Source organism: Entelurus aequoreus, linkage group LG23 (genome assembly GCF_033978785.1).
Source record: "Entelurus aequoreus isolate RoL-2023_Sb linkage group LG23, RoL_Eaeq_v1.1, whole genome shotgun sequence".
NCBI lineage: Eukaryota > Metazoa > Chordata > Actinopteri > Syngnathiformes > Syngnathidae > Entelurus > Entelurus aequoreus.
The window spans coordinates 39,132,555-39,145,402 of NC_084753.1; the positions used below are offsets into that span (position 1 = coordinate 39,132,555).

The window sequence follows — 12,848 nt, forward strand, 5'->3', positions numbered from 1 at the left end:
TCTAATTGTATTATTTTGTCGAAAAATTTATTAATTTACTTGTTTATTTACTGTTATTATCTGGTTACTTTATTTGAGAAAATAATACTGGAAATTATGTAATATTTTACTGCATATTTCAGCAACTAAATTAGGAACCTGTGTAGCCTGTTTTAAAATGGTTCTATTAGTAATTCTATATGAAATAATGTATCGCAAAATCAATTTTAAAACATATCCTCCATCCATAGTAAAAAGTCCTGTCGTCCTGATTGGTTTTTATTTTCCTGTGCATAATGTTGTAAAGAGCAGCGTGTTTGTGCGTCACTGAGATTTCAAGACAGTTCATACGACAACTTGTTTTTCCTAAGTGCATGTAAAAGTACTGAATGCAATGTGACTGAGCAGAGATGGTGTGTTTGTCTTGCAGACGTCTGTGAAGAACATATTTACCTTGAGCAACAGAAGTGGAGCTTCAGGATGGAGCCACAGCCCTCCCACATTAAAAAGGAAGAGGAACACCCACTGATCCCCCATTTTAAAGAGGAAGAGGATGACCCACTGAACACTCACATCAAAGAGGAAGAGGAGGACCCACTGATCCCCCATTTTAAAAAGGAAGAGGAGGACCCACTGACACCCCATTTTAAAGAGGAAGAGGAGGACCCACTGACACCCAATTTTAAAAAGGAAGCAGTGGATCCACTGAGCCCTCACATTAAGGAGGAAGAGGAGGACCCACTAAGTCCTCATATTAAAGAGGAAGACCCACTGACCCTTCTCATTAAAGAGGAAGAAGAGGACCCACTGACCCCTCTCATTAAAGAGGAAGAGGAGGACCCACTGACCCCTCTCATTAAAGAGGAAGAGAAGGACCCACTGACCCCTCATATTAAAGAGGAAGAGGAGGAACACAGCATCAGTCAGCAGGGAGAGCATCTTGAAGAACTGGAGGAGGTTGATGTCACCAAGATGCCAGTGACTGGTGTCCCTGTGAAGAGTGAAGGTGATGAGGTCAAAGGTGAAAGTGAGGAGAAGAGAGAGGCGGAGCCTCCAAGCAGCAGCTCAACTCAACACATGACAACAGAAGCTGATGGAGACCACTGTGGAGGATCACAAGCAGACAAGCTCTTAGCTCCACTATCAGATAGTGAGGACACAACGTCACACTCTCCTGACACTGATGATGAACACTCTAAAGATGATAAGACATGTCACACTGACAACACACACTTCACATGTTCTCACTGTGACAAAACTTTTAAATCTAGTAATTTGAAAAGACACGTGAGAACACACACTGGAAAAAAAACTTTTTCATGTACAATCGGCGGTAAAGATTTTACTCAAAAGCACAATTGAATTGAATTGGATCACTTCTCGTAGAAAAAGAGGCCCTAATTGGGACTTCGGAATGCAAAAGTGACAACCATATCCTTGAAAGGAGACTACCTGTCTAGCTCAAACGCCAACCTTTAAGTTATGACTTAAAGCAGTTGTTTTCCAGACACTTACACACCAACATCTCCTTTCGTGGTCAGGTGGTGCTGTTTAGCTTTAGCGCACACCCAGGCAGTGAAAGAAGGAATATATAAAACGATGGTTTGGCTTCTCCGGGAGAGGAGTCCTCCATATTTGACCTGACCTCCTCCCAGGAACTGCAGTCCTGTGTAAATGACGCTCGCTGGTAATAAAGCAACTTTTGCTTCAGTAAAGCGTCTCCGACGTCTCTTTTGATCCAGCCGCACTGCCGTGTCGCCCTTCTGTCCGGACGACGATGACAAGACCAGAAATACACTTCAAAAACTCCAGAGTTTTACCTCCAAAAATAGAGAGATAAGACAAAGTCAGAGTCAGTTGCATAAAACACTGAAAGGGATCGGCGCGGTTGGGAGAGTGGCCGTGCCAGCAACCTGAGGGCTCCTGATTCGATCCCCACCTTCTACCAACTTCTTCACGTCCGTTGTGTCCTTGGGCAAGACACTTCACCCTTGCTCCTGATGAGTCGTGGTTATTGCCTTGCATGGCAGCTCCCGCCATCAGTGTGTGAATGTGTGTGTGAATGGGTGAATGTGGAAATAGTGTCAAAGCCCTTTGAGTACCTTGAAGGTAGAAAAGCGCTATACAAGTATAACCCATTTACCATTGTTCCTATAACCCCTTTGTTCAAATATTTGTTCCACTTGGCATCTTGTCTGACTCGCACCATGCACAGCCTTCCTTGTCACATATTGTTCCTTTTCCCGCTATCCATCCAGTAATTCAAACTGATCCAGCAGCGCGATTGAAGATTATTTTTACTTACAAAAATCAAGGAACCAGGATACTCGGGAAACAAAATAAAAGGTAGCCTACATAAAACGACATATATGTGCACATGTATGCACTGATTAAAAATACAGAACTATAATGCCCACGTTTAGACTTTTCTTTCTATTTCCAGCAGACTAGTAGAGCAGCTAAGGCAGGGGTCACCAAGGCGGTGCCCGCGGGCACCAGGTCGCCCGTAAGGACCAGATGAGTCGCCCGCGGGCCTGTTCTAAAAAAATAAAATTAAAAAAAAATTAAAAAAAATAAAAATAAAAAAAGTTTTTTGTTTTTTTTTTACAATGAAATCTACGTAGAAAAAACACAAGATACACTTTCAATCAGTGCATCAACCCAAACAACCTCCCCCATGCACACTCATCCACACCCACTCACACAAAAGGGGTTATTTCTTTCTGCTACCAATATTCTGGTTCCCACAACATAGACAACACATCTGCAAGGGACACAGTCCCTGAAGCACACATGATTGTATAGGCTGCTGGTCCACTAACATTTTCATTAATTACTATTTTTTATGTAATTATTTTTATATTGTTTTACTTTCTTTTTTATCCAAGAAAATGTTTTTTATTTATTTATCTTATTTTATTTTATTTTTTAAAAAAGGGCCTTATCTTCAACAGACCAGGTTGTCAATGAAATTACATTTGTTTAAAGGGTTTTTTAAACCAGGCCCAGTCCAGATAATGTCCAAGTCGGACTCAGCAACACACACCTTCATTCATGTACACAGAAACAAATTAGGGAACACAACAGATTGCATATAATTTATAAACAAAATTACATTTTCAAAATAAGCATTTATGTACAGTCCAGATTATGTCCAGGTCACTCAAATTAGGGAACACAACAACAGATATCATATAATCTATAAACATAATTATACTTTCAAAATAAGCCTTTGAGGACTTCTCATCTTTTTTTGTAATGTTTTTTGGCATCATTATCGTTTTCAACCATGTAACTTTCTAAAGTTAGAAAATACTGAATAAATGTTTTAAAGAAAGTAATACTAAGTGAATATCTGTTTTTGGCCTTAAAAATAAACATTTTACCGAGTACTATAATTAAATTGACTAAATCATGATTGTCAATGAACTCTCCTAAAATAACAGAAACCACATTAAGCTTCATAAACAAACCAATCCTTAAACACATTTTTTCAACTTCCACCCAAAACAAAGACACAATGTGACAATACCAAAACAAATGCAGGGTGGATTCAGGCTCCTGACAACAAAATGGGCAATCATCTGACTCTGTCATATTCCATAATTTTAACATTTTCCCTGTGGGTAAGAAGTTATAAATAATTTTAATTTGAAAATAACGATTTTGCACATCGATAGTGGTTTTATAGATTAGTTTGAATATGGCATCCCATGGCAACGGGCAGTCAAAAAAGTCCTCCCATTTTCCATTTGTGTTGTATGAGGCAGCCTTCAAAGATTTCTTTATTAAATAAAAATTATATCTTTTTCTATTTATTTTAGTTCCTTTTTGCCAACTAGAATTTCTTATTAGAGGTTTACAAACTAATAATTTAGTAGTTCCATAATTAATTATTTGTTTCCATCTTTTCCCAATTACTCCAGTTAGTTGATAAAATGAAAAGCTTGAGCAAGCATCACCATACATAGCTCTAAATTCATCATACTTCATAATTTTACCATTCTCATTGATAATATCATTGACAAAAATGATTCCTCTTTCAAACATATTTTTCCAAAAGAAAGGCTTTCCATCTATTGCAATATTAGAGTTCATCCATATTAACTGCTGCAAAATATCGTCTCTTTTTTCTGGCACATAAAATTGAAAACACCACTATGAGTGGATTGTTTCCTTTATGAACCCCGCCATGTTTCCCAGCAGACTCTCTGGGAGGGGATCACTTGTAAAAAAGGATACAATTTCTTTTGATACAGTACATGTTTTTTGTCCAACAGGACATTTGTGTACCACTCAATGTTTAAATACATCTTTGGAACAATTGATGCTTTTAAAGACAGACACATAGCTTCAAGGTTGAGAAGTTTCAGGCCCCCATATTCATACTCTTTGTACAAAACCTTTCTTTTAATCTTTTCTGGTTTGCCGTTCCAGACAAAATCGAAGACCCTCCGCTCATAAATCTTAAAAAAGTTTTGTGATGGAGCTGGTAATGACAAAAACAAATAAATAAATTGAGGAATAATTAACGAGTTGGCAATAGACATTTTACCATACAAGGTTAGGGATTTCCCTTTCCATAATTGCATAATTTTGTCCAGCTTTCTTAGTCGATTATCATAATTTACTGAGCCTAGATCTTCCAGATTTTCTGGGACAACAACACCAAGTATGTTAACTGGTCCATCTGTCCACAAAACAGGCACTTTGCATTCCATTCGAAAGGACGTTCCCTTTAGATTTCCGATCCTTAACATTTTACATTCATCATAATTAAGCTTAAAGCCAGATTACTGTGAAAATATGTCCAAAAGATTAAGAAGGTTCCGCAAACAATGAGGAAAAATCTTATCTTTGTGAATCAGCCTTTTCTGACATGAACTTCATCAAGAACAAACACAGAACACGTCTCACTGATGCACATCTGCAAGACTCACTCAGAGTTGCAGTGTCAAGTTACACACCAGAGTACAACACACTAGTTAACAGCATGCAATGCCAGGCTTCCCACTAACTGACAAAGAAACAGATAACAGATTTGGTGTCCAGTTCAAAGTGTGACATGATTTAAAAATTTGAGAGTTGACTTTTGTATTTTACATGAGTTATTATTTGTACAAACATGGTACAAAGTAATTCATGATTTGTTAAAAAATGTTAGTGGCTAGCTAGTTCGTTCATCGACACGGTCGGAGGCTCGGCGGCGGCGGTGGAGGACGACCCAGTCATCAGAGAAGGCAGCGACTCAGCGGCGGTGAACGACGCGGCGGCTGCGGTGGACGGCGACCCAGACATCGGTGATTGCGGGGAACTGCACGAGATGGCGGGGGTCCACGCGACCTCTCCCCGGTCCCGGACGGCCGAGGACGCGCCATACAAAGGATTTAGAGGCGCCTTTACACAAACATTTTCGTTATTCTCTTTCTCTTTGTCTTCAAAAAAGCCCGCCAAAAGGAAACCCAACCCATCCCCCAGCAACCCTACCTGGCCTCCTCCTCCCTCTCCCTCCCCTCCCCCTTTCTCTCCCTCCCCCTTCACCTGGAGGACGATCAATATGACTCTCTCTCCTCTCTCTCCTTGCTCTTCAACTGCAACAGCAATAATAACCAACAATTTTTCTGGTCACTACCACAACACAGCGGACTCTGATGCTCTTTTTGGTTCCAGTGGACTACACATCATCCACCTTAATGTGAACAGCCTCTCTGGAGCCAAACTCGACCAAATCAGAGAAATGTTCCTCAACACGAAGGTAAAAATCTTGTGTTTCTCTGAAACCAAATTTGATCAAAGTATTTCTGACTCAGAGATAGAAATACAAAACTTTTCGGTTATCAGAAAGGATAGGAATAAACACGGTGGGGGCGTTTGTATGTATATTCACCAGGATATTAAATACATAACTCGCACTGATCTTAACCACAATAACCTGGAATCTGTGTGGGCGGAAATCAAATTTAAAAATGCTAAGCCGGTACTAATAGGGACTGTTTATAGACCCCCTAATCAGAGTGATTTCTATGGGGCTTTGGAAGAATGCTTGGCGGGGACAGACAACATGGAGAAAATTATAACTGGGGATCTGAACACAGATATTCAACGCAAAGATGCGCCTGTCTTCAGATCCTTCAGCAAGTTTTGTAATCTGCACGGTCTTTCCCAGCTAATAGCGCTACCCACAAGGGTGTGTGATTCCACCCAATCAACCATAGATCTCATTCTCACTTCAGACCGGCCTAAAATAAAAAATAGTGGGGTCATGATCTGTGGTCTTAGCGACCACTATCTAACCTTCTGCACCCGTAAAATAGCTAAACCTAAAGCCAATGGCCACATAACAGCCCAATCCAGATCCCTCAAAAAATACTCCAATGACAATTTCAATTTAAAATTAGATGAGTGGGACTGGTCCCCTGTGCTCGCGAGCAACCTGGTCGATGTCGCTTGGGATCGCTTCAAAACGGCGTTCCTAAAGATACTAAATGACATGGCTCCCGTGAAAACAGTCAGGATCAAAGCCCGCTCGGAACCATGGATGAATCCGGACCTATTAGCTGCCATAAAAGACAGAGACAGGAAATACTCTGAATACCAAAAATGTAAAACAGAAGTAGATAAACAACCCAATAATATCAACCTCAAATTACTCCTTTCAACTCTCAAAAAGCAATGCAATAAATTAAGAAATAAGTCAACCAACCTGACTAAATCCTTAAAAAAAAATTACATTAACGACAAAATAGAGGAAAACACGAATAAGCCACGTGAGCTCTGGAAAATTCTCAACAACCAGCTTCCTGGTTGCAGCCAGAAACTTAAAACAAGACTCACCAACATCAGCATCAAGGAGGGTGACTCCCTCATTACAGACAAAATGGAGGTAGCTAGCAGACTTAACGCCTTTTTCACCAGCATAGCTGCAACTCTTGTCAACAAGCTGTCCCACCACTCTGGTCGCTTTGGTGTAGAACACATTAAAGCCTTCTACAGAAAGCTAGGAGTATCCAACAATGATTTCAAATTAGAAATGGTCACAGCTGATGAGGTGTTTAAAAAATTGAGCGCGCTCCACCCTAACAAGGCCACCGGCCTTGATAATATTCCCTCCAGATTCCTCAGGGACTCTGCCTCCATCATTGCCCCGATCATCACGCACATAATAAACCTATCAATTACACAAGGCCAAGTACCAAAAGATTTTAAGATAGCAAGAGTAACTCCCCTCTTTAAAAAAGGAAGCAAATTGGAACCTGGCAACTACCGACCTGTTTCTATTCTCAGCTCCATTTCGAAAGTAATGGAGAAAATAGTTTATGAACAGGTCGATAGTTACCTTGCCACTAATAAACTCATGTACAAATTCCAATCCGGCTTCAGAACTAACCACTCCACTGACACATGCCTTCTCTATCTGACCGACCACATCAAACATGAGGTGGACGCGGGCAAATACTGCGGCATGGTCATGCTGGACCTTCAGAAGGCCTTTGACACCGTTAACCACGCTATACTGCTGGATAAGCTCAGAGCAATCGGATTTAACAAAACCTCTTGGAGCTGGATGCAGTCTTACTTGGAGGGGAGGGAGCAGGTGGTAGAGGTGAACGGCACCGTGTCCCCCCCCCTCTCGGTGAGCTGTGGAGTCCCCCAAGGCAGTATATTGGGACCTTTACTGTTCCTAATATACATAAACGACATGTCATCGGCATGTGACTGTGAATTGTTTTTGTTTGCGGATGACTCTGCCCTGCTGGTATCCGGCAAGGACAAGTCACAGGTGGAGAAAATCCTCAGTGCTGACCTCTGTAGAACTTGCACCTGGCTCGCTGACAACAAGCTATCCATCCACTTGGGTAAAACAGAATCCATCCTGTTTGGGTCCCACATCAAACTTAAGAGAGTCAATCACTTCAACATAAAAGTAGGTGACAGTGTCACCACCAGGAAAGATGAGGTCACCTACCTAGGTTCCATTCTAGAGGCTAACCTTTCCTGTGATAAAATGGCAACCAAGGTAATCAAAAAGGTTAACCAACGAACGAGATTTCTCTACAGAATTTCCTCTCTGGTCAACAAAAGCACCTTGAGGATTCTGGCGGGAACTCTCGTTCAACCCTTTTTCGATTACGCATGCACCTCCTGGTACCCTAGCACCTCCAAAACCCTCAAATCTAAACTCCAAACATCTCAGAACAAGCTAGTCAGGTTACTTCTAGACCTCCACCCCAGATCCCACCTCACTCTTACCCACTTCTCTAAAGTGGGCTGGCTCAAGGTGGAGGACAGAGTTAAACAACTTGCACTGAGCCTAGTCTATAAAATCCGCTACACCTCCCTGATACCGAAGTACATGTCAAACTACTTCCTTAACGTAAATGACCGCCATAACCACAACACCAGGGGGTGCTCCACTAACCACGTTAAACCCAGATTCCGAACTAACAAAGGTCTTAACTCATTCTCTTTCTATGCCACATCAATGTGGAATGCGCTCCCAACAGGTGTAAAAGAAAGGGCATCTCTATCCTCCTTCAAAACCGCTATAAAAGTTCACCTCCAGGCAGCTACAACCCTAAACTAACACCCTCCCCGGATTGCTAATAATCAAATGTAAACAATCAAATGCAGATTCTTTTTCTTATGCCTTCTGATCTCTCTCTCTCTCTCTCTCTCTCTCTCTCTCTCTCTATGTCCACTACTTGATGTCCATATCCCCACCCCACCCCCCCTCCACACTCCTGATTGTAAATAATGTAAATAATTCAATGTGATTATCTTGTGTGATGACTGTATTATGATGATAGTATATATGATAGTATATATCTGTATCATGAATCAATTTAAGTGGACCCCGACTTAAACAAGTTGAAAAACTTATTCGGGTGTTACCATTTAGTGGTCAATTGTACGGAATATGTACTTCACTGTGCAACCTACTAATAAAAGTCTCAATCAATCAATCAAGTTAAAATGGGATATTGTGATTTCACAAGACTGTCTTAGAAGTGATCATTTGAAAATGTTCAATTGGAAAAATGTGCACTTAAAAAAAATATAAAAATAAAGTGTTGCATATTGATATTTATCTGTTTCTATATATATTTATTGTGAGAAATCATTAAGATGATCAGTGTTTCCACAAAGATAAATATCATTGATTATTAATAATAACAGAGTTAAAGGTAAATTGAGCAAATTGGCTACTTCTGGCAATTTATTTAAGTGTGTATCTAACTGGTAGCCCTTCGCATTAATCAGTACCCAAGAAGTAGCCCTTGGTTTCAAAAAGGTTGGTGACCCCTGATCTAAGGTGTATTGCTGCCCTCCACAGGTTCTTAACGGGATTTCTTCATTCTGTCCTATGGCCCACACTACATTCTACAGTCCAGTAGGTGGCAGTATGAACCTTTCAAGTCATGGCTGCAAACTGCCAGTAAGAAGAAGAAGTAATAGAGCTAGTTGCTTGTTTCTCTCGCGAGATCTGACAACATGTTTAAATAGAACAATTGACAGGATGACAACATCCAAACAAACCAAGTCATCTCAACATTACACACATCCTCCAGGCTGAGTTAGTCTAGATGATGAAGTAAGCTGGAAACTACATGTAAGTCATATAAAGAAAACATTAAAAAATTGACTGCGATAATAAATAGAATAAAATACATACCCACAAATATTAACTACATTTACTGTACCCAACTTTAGTTGAAGCATACATTGTTTATTGCATAAATGTCTGGGGACATACATATAAAACAATCACACAACAATATTCATATTACACAAGAGAGTAATAAAGACAATTAATAGAATGGATTATAGAGACCCAACAAATGATTCATAAAGTCACACATTTTAAAAGTAAATGATCTTGTATAAAAGACAACTGCTCAAATGATGTATAAAGTAAATAATAATATGCTTCCAGAAGTGGTCCAGAAGATGTTTCAGATGTGAACCAGTAAATATGAACTAAGAGGGATTGAACCTTGAAAAGGTATGAACACATGTTAAACAAACATGTACATCATTTAAAGGAGTTCATCTATGGAATCATCTACAATTAGAAAATAAAATATGTAACACGTCATTATTTAGTATAAAAGTGAATTATGAATATCTACACTTAAAATGTTTACTGTATGTAACATATTTTATGTACTGTTTATTCTCACCTTTTCAGTCAAATTGTTCTGTTCATTTTAAAGTACACAAATGTGTATATTAACTCATGTACTTGACTGAAATAAAAGCACTAATCTGAAGTGTCTAATCTATAAATGTTAGAATCATATTAACAAGATGGTGTCACACACACAACAATGATGTCACACATGTTATATGTGCTGATGTTAGAAAATCAAAGTTAAAGTTTGACAGTTTATTTCAAATCCTGCATCTTCACTTGCTGCTGCTGTTCTCACCAGCACACTTGTGTTTCTTAAACTGGTACTCAGAAGAGAATCTTTCACCACACGCACTGCAACTCAACACTTTCTCTCCTGTGTGTGTTCTCATGTGTGCTTTAATAGATTTTGGGTGACGAAAGCTTTTGTGACAGCTTGAACAAGAGTATGGTTTTTCACCAGAGTGCGTTCTCTTGTGTTTATTTAATTGGTCCCTTTTAATAAAATCTTTACCGCAGATTGAACATGAAAAAGGTTTTTCTCCAGTGTGTATTCTCATGTGTGCATTGAAATGGTCCCTTTGGGTAAAATCTTTACCGCAGATTGAACATGAAAAAGGTTTTTCTCCAGTGTGTATTCTCATGTGTAATTTTAAATGGTTGCTTTCAGCAAAATCTTTACCGCAGATTGAACATGAAAAAGGTTTTTCTCCAGTGTGTGATCTCATGTGTGATTTGAAACTGTCCCTTCGAGTAAAATCTTTACCACAGATTGAACATGAAAAAGGTTTTTCTCCAGTGTGTATTTTCATGTGTTTATTTAAATTGTCCCTTCGAATAAAATTTTTACCGCAGATTGAACATGAACATTTTTTTTCTCCAGTGTGTATTTTCATGTGTTTATTTAAATTGTCCCTTCGAATAAAACCTTTACTGCAGATTGAACATGAAAAAGGTTTTTCTCCAGTGTGTATTCTCATGTGTGTTTTTAGACGACTATGGTACTTAAAAGTTTTGTCGCAGTGAGAACATGTGAAGTGTGTGTTGTCAGTGTGATATGTCTTATCATCTTTAGAGTCTTCATCATCAGTGTCAGGAGAGTGTGACGTTGTGTCCTCACTATCTGATAGTGGAGCTAAGAGCTTGTCTGCTTGTGATCCTCCACAGTGGTCTCCATCAGCTTCTGTTGTCATGTGTTGAGTTGAGCTGCTGCTTGGAGGCTCCGCCTCTCTCTTCTCCTCACTCTCACCTTTGACCTCATCACCTTCACTCTTCACAGGGACACCAGTCACTGGCATCTTGGTGACATCAACCTCCTCCAGTCCTTCAAGATGCTCTCCCTGCTGACTGATGCTGTGTTCCTCCTCTTCCTCTTTAATGTGAGGGCTCAGTGGGTCCTCCTCTTCCTCCTTAATGTTAGAGCTTAGTGGATCCACCACTTCTTCTTTAAAATGGGGTGTCAGTGGGTCCTCCTCTTCCTCTTTAAAATGGGGTGTCAGTGGGTCCTCCGCTTCCTTTTTAAAATGGGGGATAAGTGGGTATTCCTCTTCCTTCTTAATGTGGGAGGGCTGTGGCTCCTCCGTCCGCATCCTGAAACTCCACTTCTGTTGCTCAGGGTGAAGGTGTCCTTCCCAGACGTCTGCAAGACAAACACACCATCTCTGCTCAGTCACACAATGCATTCAGTACTTTTACATGCACTTGGGAAAAACAAGTTATCGTATGAACTGTCTTGAAATCTCAGTGACGCACAAACACGCTGCTCTTTACAACATTATTCACAGGAAAATAAAAACAAAACAGGACGACATGACTTTTTACTATGGATAGACGATATGGTTTAAAATTGATTTTGTGATATATTATTTCATATATAATTACTAATAGAACCATTTTAAAACAGGCTACACAGGCTTCTAATTTAGTTGCTGAAATATGCAGTAAAATATTACATAATTTCCAGTATTATTTTCTCAAAGTAACCAGATATTAACAGTAAATAAACAAGTACATTCCTCCCACCTCCAAAGACATGCACCTGGGGATAGGTTGATTGGCAACACTAAATTGGCCCTAGTGTGTGAATGTGAGTGTGAATGTTGTCTGTCTAGCTATGTTGGCCCTGTGATGAGGTGGCGACTTGTCCAGGGTACACCCTGTACCCCGTCTTCTGCTCGGATGCAGCTGAGATAGGCTCCAGTGACCCCCCGCGACCCAAAAGGGACAAGCGGTAGAAAATGGATGGATGGATTAATAATAGTTTCGACAAAATAATACAATTAGAAATGACACAATATGTTACTGCATATGTCAGCAGCCAAATTAGGAGCTTTTATAACGCGCTTTGAAATTCTTCTATTATCATTCATATACCAAATGATATATTGTGACATATATTGTTATTAGGATATAGATTTTAGGTCATATTGCCCATACCAAACATTGGTTCGCCGAGTCATTTTAATTGGCCCACCAAATATATTGATTTTTTATATTCTTCAGATGTGTGTGTACGTTTAAAATGTTGTACTCCTGTTCTACATCACGTGGAAGTGTCATGTCATGAAGTTGGTGTGCTTTCAACTAGGGGTGTGACGATACGGTCAGCTCACCAAAGGATACTCGATATTGGCTTTAGGAGAACGAGACAATATTTTGGTGGCTAACATGATTCTTACACATATGTGTACTTCATGTGTATATGAATGTACTTTCCTTTGTGTGCTTAGTTTTACTG

At 39.8% G+C, this 12,848-nt stretch overlaps 2 protein-coding genes across 2 annotated transcripts in view; both read right to left on the reverse strand.

Annotated features, from left to right (window-relative positions):
- LOC133640595 (gastrula zinc finger protein XlCGF57.1-like) overlaps nucleotides 1-12,848 on the reverse strand; it is a 300,331-nt gene that overhangs the window by 79,205 nt on the left and 208,278 nt on the right. The gene's annotated exons all lie outside the window — the stretch shown is intronic.
- The window catches only part of LOC133640874 (oocyte zinc finger protein XlCOF8.4-like), a 34,080-nt gene continuing 30,923 nt past the window's right edge, over nucleotides 9,692-12,848 (reverse strand). The window contains exon 5 of the mRNA XM_062034558.1: nucleotides 9,692-11,750. Within this exon, the coding sequence (XP_061890542.1) occupies nucleotides 10,387-11,750 (1,364 nt within the window). The 3' untranslated portion in view covers nucleotides 9,692-10,386. The remainder of the gene's footprint in view (nucleotides 11,751-12,848) is intronic.